The sequence below is a fragment of the Aplysia californica genome, unplaced genomic scaffold (assembly GCF_000002075.1).
Source record: "Aplysia californica isolate F4 #8 unplaced genomic scaffold, AplCal3.0 scaffold00295, whole genome shotgun sequence".
NCBI lineage: Eukaryota > Metazoa > Mollusca > Gastropoda > Aplysiida > Aplysiidae > Aplysia > Aplysia californica.
In genome coordinates, this window is record NW_004797565.1 from 608140 (window position 1) to 628917 (window position 20778).

The following is a 20778-nucleotide window of genomic DNA, read 5'->3' on the forward strand; positions in this document are numbered from 1 at the left end:
AGGGGGGGGGGAGGGTATGTGTAAAGGCGTCTCGAAAGTGGCAGACGGACAAACACGTGCTAAACGATCAAACAGACAGGGGAAGAGACCGAATATGGAAACACGTTTTTAATATATCCCACAGAAGGTTTTAACAAAACGTAACATATATATTACATTATATCCTTTGTTTGCTTTATTAACATTAAATCATTTTCAATCATAAGGTTGGCTTAACAATCATACGAGGATACAGTAGAATATAATATGTACAGACTTGTCTAAATAGGATACAGTAGAGTATAATATGTACAGACTTGGCAAAAAGACACGTAAACTGAATAGATAACAAGCGTTGAAAAAAGTAAATGCTTTTCAATACTTTTTTGAAGACTAAAAAGTGTAAGAAATGACCATTTGTGTGATTATTGAAAGAATAGTAAAACTTGGTTTTAATATAATTTCTTTTATTTGTTTACAGCTACCAATTTTGCTACCATTATGTCAGTCATAGAAGTACTCGTACATTTTACCTATATTGAAAGACAGAAAACACGGCTGTACATGTATTATCATTACAAAGTTACGGACTTTGGCAATAACGTAAAAAGCACCCTCGCATCTCCCTTGAATCCAAACTTATAGACAATATCTTTCCTTCAGAGCAAATCAAGTAAGTCACGATATGAAGAGAGAGAAGTACAATGTAGTATCATACTTCGCCAATCTACGTCGTCCATGTCTACCGCCCGGCAAAGCTGTGTAATGCATACTGCTCTAGTCGCCATCGATATCGAAGAAACAGAATACGGGTTGTAAATTAGTGCAAAACCTCAGCTGTTTTCTTATAACCTCAGAATTGAGAGAAAACCTGATAAATTGGAGATTATTTAATAGAAATGGTCCGCTTAATGATCTGCGAGGATGTCAAGAGGAAAGTGTTCCCAATACTTATCATATTAACAGTATTTTCAATACTATAATATTATTATTTCGAAGCATGGCTAAAATGTATGCTAGTATTTGTGCAGTTTTTTATACAGAGTTTGAGATTTTTAGAACATAATGAATTTAAAATGTAGCAGGATTTTCAAAAGTATTAATATTGTAGAGATTATCTATAAAATGTGAATGGGTTTTTTTTTTCGTTTGACAAAATACTACAACGCTAGAACGTTACTACTCAGACAATACACTAAATAGCACCCCACTATTACAGTTTAATGAATTAGATAGGACAACTAACTGATATTTCAACTCCTATTCTGAAATATACATGTATTATGAATATGGGCGAACGGTAATTAGCTTTGAAAGGTATTCGATATTGATACTTATGAATACTACTCGTATGTTACTACAATACAATAATATTATATAAGGTACAACGGACTGGCGTCCTATGTAATGGAATTACAGTGAAAAACAAGAATCAAACTTTAAATGATCTGCGAGCTTTAAAACGTCAAAGCCAATACAAGCTTTGTGAATTGGAAGGATAGTTTTAAAAGTATCACAGTGTGGTGGAATCAGGCGCTTGTCCGTTTCTGCTTTTTTTTTTTCTTTTTTTTTTTTTTGGAGGTAGGAATCGCCAGATATTAGAGGTAAAATTGTTGGGGAATCGACGGTCGAAGTGACTTCCAAATCCTTAGAAAAAAATAATTTTATATTTGTTGTGTCTTTGATCAACTGATCAACAGTTTTCAGTGGACGTAATAGGTGTAGAGCCCAAAACAAAACAAAAAATATCAACAAAAATTGCCAAAGGGGAGGTATTTTGTTGTTGTTATTTCTTATACATTGTATTTCATTATTTTTGACGGCACCTGATTTCACCACGTTGTCTAAAAATTGTACTTAATCTTTATTTCTTCCAGTTCTCTATAAGAAACATTTTCCACCGCAGAAGTATTTGTTATGTTCAGACATTGACCTACGAACATGGATAACAATTTCACTTTTTGTCTCACAAAAATACTTATCTCTCTAGGTAATTGATAATAATATCACCAGTTACCACAGTTTGTGTCTGAAAATATGATATTGACGTGTCTTTTTGAATATGTAAGCAAGACAAATAATCTGGTTGAACTGAATACATAACACACGTTAATGCCGTCTCCTCAAGTTGTTAACCGTACGCCTGGGGTCATTTTGTACCACAGGGGTTGTATTCTTCACATTTTAGAATAGTTCTAGTGCGAAGATCTTTTTGATACTTTCCATTATTTCTCAAAGAATCATTTTGACAGACTGCTATGCAAAGAGTACGGTCGGATTAACGAGTAAATTTCCTCTTTGGAAAGTGCGGGCACAGAGTTTTCCAGGTCGTGTGGATACGAAAGTAAAACACGACGTACGAGCAGGGTTAATAAACATTGTAAATGTAGAGTTATTACTTACAAAGTACTTGTTGTCAAGGGACTGAAAACCTACAACCATGGACAGTGACAGGGACATAATTCGTCAAACAGATAAAAAATAGACAAGTCACTGCTTCTTCTCCCTTTATCAATAGGTCAAAATAATATTATTATGTATCATTGTAATGACAAACATTTATTGTCTTTTTTTCCCTAGTTGTCTTGGACTGACAATGTTTTTTTGTTTTTTTATTTCTTGCATGTGACGTCATGGTTGTTGTGTATGTTCCTATTTAATCAGAAGGTCCTCGTTATCCTACACAACATTTTAGACCAATTGTTTGTTGTGTGTTTTTTTCATTCTGCTTTTCAAAATTATTTTGTTTGTCCATAGTCTCGCCTTCATTTTCTCTTTTTTAAAAATTGGTGATTAACATTCATTTGTTGTTGTTATTGTTCTTTAACTTTGATTGGTTGGATGGATTTGCTACATACGGGTATCCTTTTCTGCGTGTGTTTTTTTTCTGCGGTTTTAATTTTTACCCTGATAGTGTTCTGCCTGTTTTACTTTAACCTGCTTGTCTTTGTGTAAGCATGACGTCATAATCCTTCCTCCGAAAGTGTATATGTACGTGTATAAGTGTGTGTGTATGTGGGGGGGATTGTTTGTATGCCCGTATGTGTGTGCCCGTGTGTGTGTGTGTTTGTGTGTGTGTGTGTGTGGCTGACTGTCTATCTGGTTTTTTGTGGTCAAGAGAAAGGGTGTGATTACAACAAATGCACGTTAGAATGTGTCATAACACACGTGTAAAGACGTTTGTGCACGAGAACATGTTCTGTACTCTCTGACTCATATGTGTCACGACGTAGTGGAATTATGCGCTCGTCCATTTTTGGGCATGTGGAGTTATTGGTATCATCTGAAAGCTGATTTATTTGCTTTCTTCCAATGAAATAAGTATCCATTTATTTTGAAGAGAAATCAGGATATTTGGGATTGAAAGAAGTGAGGTCGCCTGGCTTCAGTGGCGAAATTAGCAAGAAAATGGCGGCCAAAGTTTGGTAACTCCAATAGCCAAAAGATTCTTTGAAAACTGAAAAAATGACATACTTTTGCCTTTAATCAATGTTTTACATTAAAATTCATATGGAAATGCTTTTTTATATGGACATAAAAGAGGTTAAGCCAAAAAAAATAAAAATTGTATAAAAATGTCAAAACTGGACGAAAATGCCTGTTTCTCCGATTTCGTTATTCTGACGAGTGCCTGGTTTCACCAATCTGCCTCACATATTGTCTTGTTTGTGAAAGTCCAGAACGTATCTCTAGCTGTTGGCGGTACTACGGGAAGAGCCACTGCGGTTGAGGCGCCGGTCAGCAGGTGGCACAGGACACGGGTAGCTGCGGAAACTGACCACGTGATCATAAACGTCTGCGCCGTCTTCAGGATGCTCCTTCAGTTGGCGGGACACCTGGTACGTTTTGGAAAGAGAAAGGAAACGACGAAAGTATTAGGTGAACATTTAGTGCGAGTTTTTATTACTAAATGGGTTTTTGTTTTTTTTAAATATAATATCCATACTGTAGGGACAACGATGCAATGTACTGGAGAATTTGAAACGAGAAATCAGCCAGTCAACGTATACGCAAACGTTAATTAACCCATGACCAGATGGAGTAGAAATGTAAAACAAATAGCCCCGTTTCAATCTAGTAAACTCAATAACGGTAGGTTTATTTTGGTACAAAATTAGTTGATAGTGTATCTGAAAGGGGGGGGGGGGGCCACAGTATTTAAACTATCGGTCAAAAGTACATTTTGTGCAAACAGATAGCGCTTTGGGCAATGCCATTCATTGTAGGATATCTTTCACGACAAGTGGTTACTGGAATAAGTTTCACAAAGATGGACACTATAAATGAATGGTCAAAGTAGTGATTTTAAAACAGACTAAATAAAACTAAAGATTGACGCCTGTCGGTTATTTTGAACGACAGGTTACATTTACACTCAGATGTACTTGTGAATTTCTTTAAAATATAACATTTATACATAATATGTTCAGATTTTAACTGCTCCAAATTTCCATTGGCAATGTGTATAAGAAGATTCGTATTAACGGGCAGCTTTTTTTAGTTCTGCCATGTGTGTTTTGGCCCCTACCATACAATAGTAACGAACTAAATAGGTGTAGGCTTTGAATGTACAAGTCAACAGTCATTTGGCCTTTAAGGTATTCGAATTATTTTTAAGTATAGGTGTTTTTTCGTCCTCATCGACATTTTGGATCATTGACAAGACGGGCTTCCAACACTGCTTGTCAGGGCCATCCTGGGCTGTGAGGAACACAACATCCCAGCAGAAAGGTCGAGATACTCGATATAGTTTTCTCCCCACTCAGGAATCGACCCCAGGAAACCTGCGTCCCACAGCGAAGCACCTTATCGCTACACCACAAACGCAAGTATCTATTTGTAAAAAAGAACATAACATAGACCTACTTCTATAACGTAAAACTCCGAACTTATTTAAATCCGCTTTATATAAATACCAAGAGCAATAATTTGTTACGAACTTGTCAACAGTCATTCAAAAAGTGATGACAATTCGCTACCTACCTCAGAATTACAAAGTTCTATCTACTCAGTACCTAGTTTGAGAAATTTGACATTAAAGATTTTGAGTTTCACATCGTGCCAAGTTTTTTTTTCGAATGCAATTCTTTGAATATCTTGATAACAACTCCGAATAATCTGACGACTTAAGCAAAACAAATAGAACATAATTTGTTTGTTTTTGTTTTTAAATTTCCTTTTCTTAGTAATTCAAAACAGCCCAAAAAATGTCTGACAGACCTTTGTAAGTCTGAGGTAGCGAATTTCGACAAATAAATTACACTACTGTAATGTGCAATCAATACTCAACCTGGTTCAAATCCACAGTGTGGACTTGGTAGGGGCTTCCGTCTCGATGGCGGGCTCTCGATGCTTCTTTCGACATGGAAGACGTCACAACCCCTCCTCCGTTGGCATACCGATGTTGAATATTATTCCCATCTGTTGTGGACTGGAACCCCTGCGTTCCGGTGGGAAGATGGTTCGTGTAAGCTTTTGTCAGCGTCAGAATCGTCTTTTTATTCCTCGCTTCTGCATTGTTAGCATATCCATTAATATGTGTTGATTCATGAGGAGTATTTGCCATTGTTGTTAAGTGTTGTCCGTCTTGGTTAGCGACTAGGTCCTGGGTTCTCGAGTCGGGCGATGTGAGAGTGATATCTGGTTTCAACGATTCCGAGGTTTGAGTAATCATACCCGAAGTCTTTACTTGTTCCCCGTCATCAGTAATGTCATAGTCCTCTGGCGGTGTCTCGTAACCTTGATTTTTCACAGTTTTCTTTTTCTTAGAACTCTTCTTTTTGCCAGACTTCTTGTTTTTCGAAGACTTCCAACTTGGATCTTTTGTGTCGTAGATAAAAGCTGCGTTATCGTACTTGACGCTGGAGCTGTTCCGAGACAAAGCACTCTTTTTGCTGCCTTTTTTCTTCATCGGTGTCGAGTAGATCGTTCCATTCTCCACACCGCCCGAGCCTATAGCTGTGTCACTGTAATACCCGTCCTTGTCGAAAAAGAATGGCGCTCTCAGATCGGCCGATTTGCTTCTTCCGTCGAAACTGTGGTCGCGTCGTAAGTTAGATTTATTGATTTTCCTCTCTAGCGTGGACGGTCTGGAGTTGACACCGCCATCGTGCACGACATAGTGGACCTTGGACGCCATCTCCGAGTCGTAGGGATGAAGCACGGGGCGACGCTCCAGAGTTGACGCGCCTGACCCTGTGTTGCTTTGGTAACCAACAGCTCGTAGTTGGTGATCTCGGCGGCTAAGTACACTCTGGTTTTTCCGCAGGGTCGATGAATAGATGCTTGATATGTCTGAGATTGCCGATCGCTTGTCGAGGTCAATGTCGTTCATCACTGCTCTCTTGTACTCAAAAGCTGAGACTGAAGCAACGTCAGAGTAGAAGTTTTTTTCCTGCATTAAAAAAAGTTTTAAGAGCATGAAAACCAACAAAACAATAATATAATTACTATAATGTTCATTTGTCTTAGATTACAATAGATTATCGAGACAAAGGATAATATTTAACAATACATAGACTGAGGTGAAACTTGAAATCATAACACGCCTTTTTGTTTTAACATTATAATTTGGAGTCCATATTACTGATAGTTCGACTATTCAGGAGAGGAATTCACGACTATCTTGAAAATAGAATTTTCAGAAGCTCAACTGTTTACAATCAGCAAATCATGTTAGGAGGAAAGCTTTGTGATCTAATGTTGTTGTAATTGAAGAAGTTGTTAAGCCCACCGACATTTTTAGATCATTTAAAAGGCGGGTTGCTTCAAACCAGCCTACAACAGTCAACCCAGGCGATAGGAACAAACAGAAAGATGGAGCTTCCTAACAAAAATTTTCCCCGCTCGGGAATTGAAGTGAAGTCTCCTGCATGCGGGGACGAAGTGCCTAACAGCTTGCTTTACCACAGGTCCCGGTTTTTGCAAATCTTCGAGAAATATTGAAATGTAACTGAATACAACTATTTTTTAAGCATTGTCAAGTAGGTGGTATCATATCAGTAAGTATTATTTAATTTAGTATGAAAAGAGAGGGACAACAAAGGGATAAGTACAGACCAACAAACATGTCGCAGAAAATTAGGGATAGCTGAAAACAATGCTTCTGATTCACTTCTATCCATCTTTTTCACACTTCAATTACAAGAATTGCTTTTTATTGAAACTGTAATGTCAACGAGAAGGTTAGCTAATTGAAAAGAAATAATTGAAAAACTTCAAGAACATTTTTATAAATTTAAGGTTCTAAAAACATGTAGACCAAGTGTCAAGTAAGAGTTTTGCCTTTGAAAATGTGTCCGAAATATAGACCAAAATTTCGTAACATTCTTGGATACTTACAGTGTCAACTTTAATCAGATGTCTGCTCATCAGTACCATTCACTAACTCCTCTCCCTTGGACAGCCACCATTGCATTCATAAGCGGTACTCACCGTCTTCTCTCGAACCTGTGCACATGCATTGCAACTCATGCTTCTGCAAGACTTTGGACACCGATGTAAGGGTATGCTTGCGCTGCAAGTGTAACAGTAAACCTCGCCGGACGGAAATTTAGATCGTTATTGTTATCACAGATACCGCCAGCCGAACTCTGTCAAATACCCCTTCCCCAAACAAAAAAAGTAAATAAATTAGAAACAAAAGTTAATTGAAATAAATTAAAATAAAAAAATTTTTAAATAACTAAATAAAATAAAAATAGAATAAAAATAGACTAGAATATAAAAGAATAATTTTAAAAATACATTATTTAAAAAGGAAATGAAAAAATATAAATCCTCCCGCTGAGTTAATGGCCTTGTTTGATTTTCTTATTTTGTTCGGTTAGTGATTTTATTGGCTTATTTTGATAATTTCAGTTCCCGTCCGACACAGTTACCCGTCAATTTCTCAGTTTGGCGTCATGTCAACAGCGAGTTCTCCATGCTACAGAGAGATGTGAGGAAGCCATGCAGGACAGAGAAAGCTTAAGATAATATATGACTTGACAATCATGCCCAGGTACATATAAACACGTGTCTTTGAGAGCTATAAATGAGACGTGTCAAGATGCAGGCATGTTTAATACTTACATAACTTTGTACTCTATTTAAAGAATAGCAAAATTATGAAGTTTAACTCCATACATCAATGAATGGATGAATGAATGAATGAATGGATGAATGAATGAATGAATGAGAGAGAGAGAGAGAGAGAGAGGGGGGGGTGGGTGGGTGTAGAATAAGGAAAAAGAATAGTGAGATTGTGTGTGTAACACACACACACACACACACACACACACACACACACACACACACACACACACACACACACACACACACAAACTCACACACACGCACACGCATACAGGCACACATACACACAAACATAATGAAATACTAAGTTACTCAAATGTATGATAAAAATCATTTACTCAAATTAAAACAGTGTTCTGAACTTTATTCAATCAAACTTCAAAGACGTATTTAGAGAAGTGGAATAAAAAGTTGCAGATATGTCAGTGAACTATTTTGTCATGCCTTCCCTGTCAAAATACAATCTATTCTACAATGCCATGATGCTATACGTTTGCGTTTACTCTCGTTTTACAGGCTGCCGTCTAGAACGGCCATTTTTGGGTTTTTTAAAAATCTTCATAACTTAAAGAAATAACTTTCTACAAACCCCAATTTGAAAGGTAAAAGCAAACTTTAGCCCTACGATCTGGGTTTACTTGACCTACACAGCATATCCGGGGACTCCATTCTCTGTGGGACAACATTTGGGGTCAAAGGATTGCCCGAAAAAAGCTTTTAATTTATTCTATGAATTGTGTGGGGTCTGCGGTCGAAATTTATTTATGAACTGTAACACACAACTACATGTGTATCTGACTTCCTGCTCATTTAACAGTTCATTTACCAGGGGAAGAACACATTTTTTAAAATCTCTTAAACAGCGATGACATACACGTTTTTTTAAAAATAGCCACTTCAGAGAGTAAAATTTGTACTCGTATAATGTCGTTTTTCCCTGTAAAAGTAGATTTAGACGTGTGAAATAGAAATAATTTACAATTCTAGAAAAATGCTCATGTTAAAAGTACATTGTAATTAAAAAATCATAATTGGGAAGTATTGATTGCTTCCCAGATTGTCAAAATACAAAACATATTCTACTGGCGACTGATTGTCAAAACCACGCGTTATTGTGCTCATTGATTAATTAATTTTTCAAAGTGACGAAATAAGAAACAAGAAGAAATAATTATGTGACCCAGAATAGTACGGGGACCGCCTTTTTAAATGTTCGTTTCGTCAAATATTGAGTTCAGTCAAAGATCTTTATACCATATTGACCACAGCTCTTATTTGAGATAGGATACAAAAAATCCTTTAAAATTTGTGTGCGTGTGTCTTGTATGTCATCTTTGCTTGAGGTCAAACTTGGAAACGATGTCTTAAGCAGCCAATTATATTACAATAAATACATAATTGAAACACATCACTCCGTTATTATACAAGACAAATGCTAGCAGCCACACGGATACAATAATAATAATATATTAAGCTCATGCAAACAGCCCAACACAGATGACGCATATCACTGCATCAGCATTCACAAGCCATGGAAGAAGAATACAGAACATCAGTTTTCCAGCTGAATCCATATTGCAACAGCCAGACAGCATTGTCCGAAAAGCGATAGACGAAGCCAATAGTTTGTCAAAACAAATAAATAATATTGTTCAAGCTGCGTTGTGAACAGTCCCTGGACTTGCCTTCTCATTTATTTAAGACTGCGCTATGTCAGTCAAACGCTTTCCTTTAATGAATGTTTGTTGTTCGCCCGATCTCTCAAAGCTGCTGCTCTAGATCTAACTATATTAATCTATCATACTAATTTTATACTACGATGAAAAAAGGGCGGTTCGTAACATAATTAAAATTCTGGAATTTTCTTGAGATTTTAGAACAGTGCTATTTCAGTTTAATGACCAAAAAATCCCGAACATTTAAATTCTTAAATGGTTCCTTCGGCGATTTGGGAACTATCTATACCCCCCCCCCCTCCCCTACCTTTCCCCTTTTTTCTCTCAGCTAAAAAAGTTTGAAAAAATCTTGAAAATCGCCAAACATCTACGCCCCTGTGTTTGTCTAATCTCACTCATGCAATCAATGGCAACAGAATGTATGGCGCTTTCCAGATACCCGTTCTCTGCGGATCTTTTGCTGCCTTCTGTAAAAGTAGATGCCGAGGATGATGGCAACGATGCACACGACGACAACCACACCGATGATGATGCCGACGATCGTGCCCTGGCGCAGAAGACAGATGTCCGACTCGTCCCCACAGTTGTCGTAGCCGTTGCAATAGAGCTCAGACGCTATACAGTGGGAGTTGTCGCACTGAAAGTCTCCGCCCGTGCATGGCGCTGGGAGGACAGATCACTTGTATTACCACGAGGTGGATTCAGGTATTCGTTCATTTTTAGATATGGTCGCTTTTAAGGGCAAGCAGGCTAACCCAGATTTCGGGGGTTTCCAGAAATCTTGACCTACACCAAAAGTGGGCATTGCCTTACCTAAAGGAGAAGTTTGGTTTCCTTGCTGAGTATATTGTTTTAGTTATAGAGAAAACTCTCCTTGTCCAAAAACATTTCCTTCGATTTTCTCAAAGCTGCATTTTTCGGGACAGACCCCTTGGGATTAAAAGCGACCATATATGGAGCGGAATCAAGCGCTCCTCAATTTTTGAACATAAAGAGTTATATTGGTGTAATTTTAGAACCTGTTTATTTGCCATGCTTGTGATAAAAAAGTATCCGTTTATCTTAAATAGAAATCGAGATATTTGCGATTGAAGGTAGCTTGGAGTCAGAGGTAAAGTAAACGAGAAAATAAACGCCAAAAATTATTGTGCCTCTCAAGGATGTGGTTTGTTGCCAGGTTTGTTTACACTGTAGGCCTACATGAGCGATCCGATCGCCAAATTAACAACTATAGCATTAAGTTGGTTAAATTTGCGAACGATTCGAACATAATTGGGCTCATTCAAGCTGACGAAACTGCTCATCTCAATGTTATGCAATATCAGAATATCAATGGGTTACTATCAGAATAGTGAATACGTATCTAGCTTTTCACTATGCTAAATATGATTGTTTATTTATATCATTCATGTGACTGTAAGTCTATTTGTGAGTATGAGCTTACTATTGTATTATTATAGTTATGTACACGCACTTGTGTCGTGAAGAAGATCTATGAGAGAGTGTGTGTGTATGGGTGTGGGCACGCCCTTGCGTATGCGTGTATGTCCGTGTGTGTACGCTAGTGTATGTGTGAATGTGTCTATGTGTGTGTGTGTTTGTGGGTTTTAGTGTGTGTATGTGTAAGCATGTGTGTGTGTGTGTGTGTGTGTGTGTGTGTGTGTGTGTGTGTGTGTGTGTGAGTGAGTGAGTGAATGTGTGTGTGCGTGCGTGCGTGTGCGTGGTAAAACACCAAACCAATGTCCCAGGATCTTATATGTATCAAGGCTCTGTATTGTTTGTGTGTCTGCGTGAGTGTGTGAGTGTGTACGTGTGTGTGTGTGTTTGTGTATGTATGGGTATGTGTGTGCGCACATGTGTGTGTTCATTTAAGTGTGTGTGTGTGTGTGTGTGTGTGTGTGTGTGTGTGTGTGTATGAGTCTGCTTGTGTGTGTGCGTGTGTATTTGTGAATGTGTGGGTATGTGTGTGTGTATGTGTTTTTTCGTTTCAGTGTGTGTGTGTGTGTGTGTGTGTGAGTGTGTGTGTGCGTGTGTGTGTGTGTGTGTGTGTGCGTGTTTGCGTACGTGAGTGTGTTCGTGTATGTGTGAGTTCGTGTAAGTGTGTGAGTGTGCGTGTTTGTGAACATTTTTGAATGTGTTTGTGTGTGTGTGTGTGTGTGTGTGTGTGTGTGTGTGTGTGTGTGTGTGTGTGTGTGTGTGTGTGTGTGTGTGTGTGAATGTATGTGTGTTTGTGTCTGAGTGTGTACTAGATACTCGAAAAGGACTGACATTTATACTAAATAGTAATAATTTAGACAGTATTTAGATAGATGATAACAAAGAAAAAACCCAAATTTTACTCACAAAAAGTGAAGGCTGTGAAAATCAGCTCTATCTGGTCAGCCAGGTAACGGTCTTTGTAGAGCCATACAGCAGCCTCGTCGGAGGTAGTCACGAAAGCACGGTCAGGTACTCTGTTACTGTTGCACAGTTTGTCTGATCAAAAGGGAAGAAAAAGCATGTTTACTGGAACACATTATGTTATTTTTTATGTTGTTGCACCTGATGCTGTTGTTATCTGGTTTTACTTGCTCTGAGACTTTCGCTGAAACAGGGACTCTGGTACGTCTTCCCAAATTTAAATGTGTATAATTTGGGTACCCCCCCCCCCTCCCATACACACACACACACACAAACGATTACATCCCCCCCCCCCCCAACCGTGTATTATCCTCTTTATTTTTTCCGCTTCTTGCCGCCTTTTAAAAATACTTCTTTCGTCGTTAATATTTCTATTTTTCTCCTTTGATTCTGGTAGAATTCACACTAGAATTTTGAGTATTCTAAAACCTCTTTTGGACGATCTGCTACTGAACCTAACTCTACAAATCTTGACATGAAAACAAACAAACAGAACTATTAGACTGACTTGTTGGTAGACTAATTCTTAGAAATATTTGTGTTAAGCAGATTCAAGAAAACATTCGACAACCAGAATTATTTCCAGTAATATACCCAAATTGCTATTGCTATCATATTGAGCCCGCGAATATATACATTCCACGCCACAAAATTCGTGTAATTGAGAGGAAAAGTTCAAGTCTGAGGTTTGATAAACAACGAATGCAAAACGGAGGCCCGGCGGTGGCATCTCTTCGGGGAGGATTCAGGGAGGTTGGACTGCCTCACCCGCTACCCAAGGGAGGCGGTGGCCCTGGCGAAGAGCACACTCTTCGGGGCTCCGAACATTTCGAACGGATAGGCTACCACACACACACACACACGAATGCAAAACGTTCTAATGTCTCAGTGAATGAAAACTAACTGTTTGGGCTACATAAGTGACCCAAGTATTGGGCTTTTATTATGCTTATCTTAGAAGTACCTATTTCAACATGTTCACGGTAGATTAAAAATGGCATGTTATTGTTTTAACTCCAATCGACCTCCGCCCCCCCCCCCCCCCGCCCCCATATCAAGTCTACATGGCTATTTAAGAGGTTGTATTTCTAAATCTAACCCACATCTCCGGTAGATCTGAGCCAAGGGTGTGTGTGTGTGTGTGTAGGGGGGGGGGTAGTGGAAACTTCCAAAATAATCCACATGCCAGAACACCCCCTTTTGGGATTCGATCCAAAATCATTAGCATCATTCTTCAATAAAATTACAAAAAGAGATAGCGATGCACCGTTCTAAAAGAGACATCTTGTGAACAAAGATGAAGTTTGGTTTTTTTTTTAGTTTAGAGACAGACGCAGGTTCTGAAAGAATTAAAATAACACAATAGGAAAAGGACGAAAAAACCCATATGATCCTAGCATGATATTCTAAAAAGAAGTACTCTGTGGGAAGCTCAGCAATCCTGGCAGATTGAATACCTTAAGATAAACCCGGCTTAAAGCGGACGAGGAGTTATAACTTAAGTCCGTCACTGAAGGCCCTAGTTCCGGAATCAAGGAAACAAGTAAATAATACATTGTGAGATTAATAACAATCAACGACTATATTATGTATGCTCTCGTTCAATTAAAAGATGAGCAAAGATCGTCCTTCATGCAACCTTTAATCTATAGAATTGATTACAAACATAAGCACACTCGGACACTCACACACACACATACACACAAACACACACACACACACACACACACACACACACACACACACACACAAACAAACACACACACGCTCACAAACATCACATACCAGAAATTGAAATTTGCAGCCGGGAGTCATCGAAAATCTGCAAATGGTTGTTGTTGCAGCCTTGGGGAGACTTGACGTCAAAAGCGCGAAACTTGAACGTCAGTCGCTTGTTGGAGGGTGCTTTTATGAACACGTAGCAATTGAGGAATTTGAGTCTGTCTTCTGGGCGCCGGAGCAAGAGACGTCCGCTGTGTACCTTAGCACGCCCCAGGTCTATCGTCTGGGTGCAGAGGTCGTCGAGGTAGTCTGGGGAGTTGATTGTGAAGTGATTGTAAATATTATACGTCTCAGACACGGGATTCTTCAACCATGTCTGTCAGGGTCAATCGGATCCGAGTTTCAAACAACATTCGAGCTGACAGCCTGAGATACTCGACCAAGAAAATAAAAAAAAAATTAAAATTTTAAAAGATGACATGAAATCTTCAAGAACTTCCTCGAGCTGAAATCGAACTCAGGTCCTCTGTGTGCAACGGTAAAGAGGCGAACCGATACGACACAGACGTCAGTCATCTGAGAAGATGGTGATCTAAGATAAGGTTTCATTTAGTGTGCAGCGACAGTAATCACGTTTCTGTATGGGACAATTATGAAGACAAAAAGTGGAATAAGTGAACGATCTTTAAAAAGAATAATACTGTGATACAGATTTTTATTAGTTTATTTCTTTTTTTTTTTGTCCCGTGTCCTGATTATGGTACCGATATTTAAGGTTAAGTAAACATGTATTGACATGAATTTATTTCTTTTCATTCATGCTTATAATATTTGAACTACTGGTGGTAGCTTTTATGTACTACTTATTTCTTTGTTATTCAGGTCTATTCATTCTTCTTTTTTGTTTCTATATTTTATTTGACTTTGTTGGGGGTTTTTAGGCTGATTTTATTTTTTGTTTGGGTTGGGGGGAGGGGGAAATAATACTAACTTTTAATATTTTAGTTTGCATAGGACTAAAACTGTATTTGGTAAAGTATACCATTTCATTATAAAGACAAATTTTCAGATTCGTAAATAAACGTTTCAGTAAAATTTTACTTAAAGTTGAGATAGTGAAATAGCCAACCATTATATCCAAAAACTAGATAATTCCTCAAACTAAACTAAAACAGCAAGAGTAGAGCGCTCCACTGGGGGTTCGAACTCGCATATTTTTTGTCTGACAGCGAAGTACCAAACCATTGGACCACAGACGCGGTCCGTGTTAGAAGATGAATAGCACTCGTACAGATAGAAGTGGACATCAGTACTGTAATTGCTCAAGATCGTTCACGACAATGGATAAAACGACGCTATAATAATCTAATTGGGTAAATTATGACTCAGTAACCCAATCCGTAAGTCATGTTTTACTGTCGTATCCATACGACATGGGGACTCTGTGTCACCATTTTCCAAAAAGGAAATTTACTCGTTAATCCGACCCGTACGCTTTGCATAGCAGTGTGTCAAAATAATTTTTTGAGAAATACTGAAAGTTTCAAAGAGATCTTCGCACTAGAAGTATTCTAAAATGTGAAAAATATAACCCCGGGCGTACAAAATGATCCCAGCGCGTACAGATAGGGTTAAACGTTCACAAAAAGCTGCTTTTAATTTGCTTTTACTGTTCAAAAGCTGAAAAACATGTTTATTTCATTTGTCCTTTTGCCAGACTTGATTTTCTGGTAACCCTTTCTGGTTGTTTCCTTTTAAAATCAAGGTATTTTGTTAGTTTAAATCCACAAAATCCTCAAGAAGCCAACAATTACAAGACTTTTCATTTATTTATGTATTTATTTGTTGATGACTTTTGGTGTAGTCGACACGTTTTTATAAAGTATGTTATTTATTTACGAAAGTATTTCATGCATTTATCTATTGATCCGTCTGCTCAACCTTGAAGTTCAAATCCCATCTTTTTAACTTTGGTCAACAAGTTAGTTATTCGGTATTAAATCAAGATATACAATATATTAATTACTGTAGAGTAGTCCATAATTGCAGTGTCCATTTGTTGTATGGGTTCTCTTCGTTGTGAGAGACTGTGGAGTTTATGTTGCTTCAAGGAAATCTTTACATGACATGTCGCTTTCTTCAAAGTGATATGTGCAACTACTAAGATTACCTTTAAAAGTCTTGTAACATTATACATTTAATTTTGTGCTTGTACTCGTAGTTAGTCTTACTGAATTGTGCATGCATAGGTCTGGAAATTGCATATATAAAAATAGACGGTAATTAACTAAATAAACAATTAAGTACAATTATGTAAGTGGTGGCTTGGAAAAATAAAGGAGTAAACACACATTTTTGCGTTGAACTACGAGTAAAAGAAAATGAAAGTAAATTTCGGGTCGTGGATGCAAAAACAAGATTAGAGAAAATTCGTAATCAATACTTTACCTTTCAAAATGTGAGTTTTTCTTTGAAAACTATTATTCAACATGTTCATTTGGAAACGTATATAACTCCTTCCGTGACCCCCCCCCCCCCTTTCCATCACCCAAAATCTCTCTCTCTCTCTCTCTCTCTCTCTCTCTTTCTCTCTCTCTCTCTCTCTCTCTCTCTCTCTCTCTCTCTCTCTCTCTCTCTCCCTGTTACCAATTTTCATACAGGATGCTCTCTCATTAACCCGTCCACCTTCTTGCTAAAAGTATACTATAGTGCGGTCAAAAATTCGTGGCGCGACTTATTTTCAAAAATCTCCTCAGCTATCGAACATAGGTTCTCCAATTTTTGTACAGTGACTTGTATCAATTTGTCTAAACAGATCAACATTTTTGTAAACACCTGCAAGCTGTATTCTAGAAAATTCCTTAATAAATACTAATTTAAAAAATCCAAGTGTGTGGTTTCTGTAGATTTTTAAATGTTTACAGCTGGGGCAATATAGCTTTAAATAGCTAGTCCGTCTGGTTTTTCTAATCGGAACATTATGCTTATTGAACGCATGTTCTGAGAGCCATTAGTGCAAAAATGTGTTCACTATGACAGTTATTTCTTGTAACAAGTTTTGTAAGTAAAAAGTGTCATTGATGAGCTGTGACGTAGGCCATATGCATAATCAAAATGTGTGTGAGAGGCGGGAAGTGCTGTGAACTATACCATTTTACGCGTGACAGAGATTTCAAGTATTTTATATAAATTTATGAGGAAAAGTTGTTCAATCTAACCCCAATTGTTGTAGAAAAATATGATTTAGTTAAGAAAAATTGATACAAACTGCAATGCAAAGTATGGATGACATTGATTCATTCGTTAAAGAGTTATTTGAGGATAAGTTGCATCACGAATTTTTGACCGCACTAAAATATTTAACTTCATTGTACGAGAGCATACTCTTAAAACGGAAAAATAATAGATCGGGGTAAAGAAAACTTAGAAGAATGTGATCACTACACCTTTGGCACGTATTTTATATACTTTCCACGTCAACAAAAAGACTAGGTAAATTTCTTTTCTTGTGGGTTTTGTCGCCGCTATTAGAAATTGCTCTTCGGTCAGTTCTTTTAAACATTTTCTTTTCTTCCAAATCCAGTATTCTTTGAATTTTATACTAACGTAAGATATATACATAAATTGGGCTTTCTTACAATGGGACCTAACAATACTTGTAAATGCTTTAATTTTATTAATTTGCAATCATAGTGTAGGCTTTCTAATAAACTACTTTTAAATATTTTGTAATAATTAATTTTTTGTGGCATTCATGCATCAATATGTTTCCGCTGTTCTTCTATTCTAATGCGTTTTTTAAAACAGGCTACCATTTTGGATCTCGAGAAGGTACGTTATACCTCTCTAGTGGGCCTTGCTTAGAGAGCTAATGGTCAAGTTGCAGGCTGCAAGTGTGTCTAACTAGCAGAAATTCCATTTGAAGAAAAAAAAACCCCACGAGCAATCAAAAGTAGTGGGGCTTATTTAAAGTGTAATATGTGTCTGTAAACGATGTATGAGCCTTTTATAGTATACACACGATGACTAAGGAATGTAGTAGCTTAGATACTTTATCAAATTGTATCTTTTTTGCACTTACTCAAGACAATAATAAACAATAAGCCCTACATTAATTGTGGTGTAACATGAATAAGAACGTTTGCCATTTATTTATGAAATCTTGTCTAAGAACAAGGGCAAGCGAGGCAGGGGTAGGCCCAGAACAACATATTTAGGGAACCTAAACAAATGGGTAACAGGGAAAAATCAGGGAAACATAGCTTTTCTGAGAGCATCCGAGCAAAGGAATGAATGGAAAATCATGATCGCCGATGTCTGTCGCAGATCTGGCACTGGATGATGATGATGATGATGATGATGATGATGATGATGATGTCTAAGAAAAGAAACGTGTATTTTCTCATAGTTCCGATAATAGCAACCAAATTTAATTCATTGATGAAGTTGGGAAAAGCACGTTAAAACAGCATGGATGGCTGGTGTCTCTATAATTAAATTATTGATAGTCAAGTTAGAAAAAATAATAATAAATTCACATGCAGGAAAAAGAGGCTGAAATAGCAGGTAGACATGGATGGCTGGTGCCTCAACAAATACATTAAATAATTATTGATGGTCAGGTTCAGGTTGTTTAAGACTGAAAAAGAAAACATTTTAAGGATAAAAAGGGAAAAGGGGGGAGGGTATTTGAAAATCCCGGAACTGAAATACGATAGTATCGAACACACAAGTTGATGATGCACTCACAAGTTGGAACACTGGCCGTGGCGTAATGGACGAAGCTGAGCAAGCAGCACACGGTCAGTGCCAGCCGACTGCCAGTTGACAGAATAAAATGCACGCATCGTGAAGACGCCATTGAACAGAGAAAATGGCGGTCCTAGAATTTCGGATCAGAAAGTTCCTTGAAAAGCCAGATGCGAACAACGAAAATCAAAAATGTCCGATGTCGATCACTTGCTGCTCCTATTTGATAAATCCATCTTTACGGCTTATTGCTCTTAATAAACACTTGTAGATTTCAGCAAGGTCATTCCACAGGGTACAAAATATCCAGCCACAGTTTCCATTTTGCCTTTGTATACTTCACTTTTCCGCTGAACGCGCACTAATGTCGTCTACCGAATTTATATCTGTTCAGGAAAGCTAATCTGAAATCTCCAGATATTTATAAAAGTTTTCTCTTTATCAACTTAAACTTCTCATTTAAACTCGTGGAGCTCAGCACATCACAGCATCTTCATAGAGTCCAATCAAAAGCAGAATAGTTATTGATGCGTTCGTCTCGGAAAGATTACATTAAAAACCAATGTTCGTGTAGTGATTGCGATACCTAAATCACTGGCTAAATACATGCAGTTCCTCCAGAGTCAAGACGAGGGAGAGCCACAAGTCAAAAGACGCAGTGGGAGGGTCGACACGCACAGCAGGAAAACAAGGTGTGATGGGAAAACTTTACGAGCGAACAAGCGATCATGGCTCCCGGTGACGACTTGAGCATCCAGGCGTCATTGGCGACTCCCTGACAACGGCGGGAAGGGGGGAGGTAACGCACGTTCTTATGGAGGGGGGGGGGGAATGTCTTCTTTTTTGTTGTTGTACTCTTTTAAGTGAAGAGGGAGGGGCGTGAGATATTAGTTTCCTCCTTCGATCACCTTCTCTCTCTCTCTCTCTCTCTCTCTCTCTCTCTCTCTCTCTCTCTCTCTCTCTCTCTCTCTCTCTCTCTCCTCTCTCTTTCTCTGTCACTCTCTCTCTCTCTGTTACTCTCTCACCCTCGCTTTCTTTCTCTCTCTCTCTCCATCTCTCTCTATCTCTCTCTCTCTCTATCTCTCTCTCTCTCTCTCTCCCTCTCTCTCTCTCTCGCTCGCTCGCTTTCTCTTTCTTTCTCGCCTTCTCTCTCTCCATTTCTCGTCCCCTCTCTGCGGGTGTCTCGAGGGCGCTGATTAATTATCTAAATACTCTCGGTCTCAGCGAGTGAAATACATTAAGAATGACATTGCTTGTTTCTATTTATTGTGGAATAACTTTACACAGGTGAAATAGTCTTTAAACCTTTTCATCACCAGGCTTCATCTCGGTACCATTACTAGCCCATACCTCGTCTTTTTCTTCTTTTTTTAGTGTCCGTTTCTCTTTCTAAACACCGGCCTACTTAGACGCAGAACACCCGAGTCCAATTCCTTCGTGGGATATTTCTTTTAAAAAATCCACTATCCCTGTTCTGTCAGAAAGAATATTGTATCTCATTTTGCCACGGTTGGCCCCGACAGGCAGGGTCGATGATGCCCGCCTCTTTGATGAACTAAATCGTGTCCATGGGAACGTTAAACGTTTACAATTATCACACCACTAATCAAGTCACCTTTACGAATACATACACCCCACTCACCTCTTTCTCAATTCATACGCTTCCCTGCACCACGCGACCGCCAGGTCACAGGTTTGACCCACCGACTGACTGATTGGTAGCTCAGTCACCCATCCATCAGCTGACGACAGAACCCTTTCCCTTCAACATCAAGAATTTGAAAATCAGCGGAGAAAACCCTCCGATGATGGAGACCCTCCCTCGCTCTAATAGACACTTCAACTCAGCCGACCCCGCAAATAGTCATGTCACAACATCATCTCTACGTGTTCAATGAAATCCCAAACATATAAGTATTAATCTTTTTCTAATTTTCATGACAGATATGCAATGCTTGACGCCTGGGTCCCTGCACCTGCCTCGTGAGAATGACACTATGACACCTGGGGCTTTTAGAGGTTTTAAAGGCGTGGTGGGTTATAGCCCCTCTTGCTCATTGCTTGTAAAATATAACTTCACAGTCATGTAGAAGGATAAATAGACAGAGCGAGGAGGAAAGAAGGAGAGGGAGAGAAAGCGTAAAGAGATGTATAGAAATATAATATTATTACTCCG

General features: G+C 38.3%; 1 protein-coding gene across 1 annotated transcript; it reads right to left on the reverse strand.

The window, feature by feature from the left end:
* Positions 1-3568: 3568 nt before the first annotated feature.
* Positions 3569-19233, reverse strand: LOC106012222. Its single transcript, XM_013084470.1, has 6 exons — positions 18603-19233; positions 13917-14162; positions 12075-12206; positions 10171-10394; positions 5270-6373; positions 3569-3815 (listed from the first exon to the last, which is right to left on the reverse strand). The coding sequence occupies exons 1-6, from the start codon at positions 18712-18714 to the stop codon at positions 3669-3671; spliced, it is 1965 nt and encodes a 654-aa protein (XP_012939924.1). The 5' UTR covers positions 18715-19233; the 3' UTR covers positions 3569-3668.
* Positions 19234-20778: the final 1545 nt, after the last annotated feature.

Excerpts from the sequence above, each read along its gene's own strand:
- LOC106012222 (XM_013084470.1), bottom strand. The coding sequence starts at position 18,714 with ATGGCGTCTTCACGATGCGTGCATTTTATTCTGTCAACTGGCAGTCGG. Across the intron at positions 12,207-13,916 it reads GCTGCAAATTTCAATTTCTG|ACAAACTGTGCAACAGTAAC; the intron begins GTATGTGATGTT and ends CCTTTTGATCAG. Across the intron at positions 10,395-12,074 it reads TTTCACAGCCTTCACTTTTT|CGCCATGCACGGGCGGAGAC; the intron begins GTGAGTAAAATT and ends CTGTCCTCCCAG.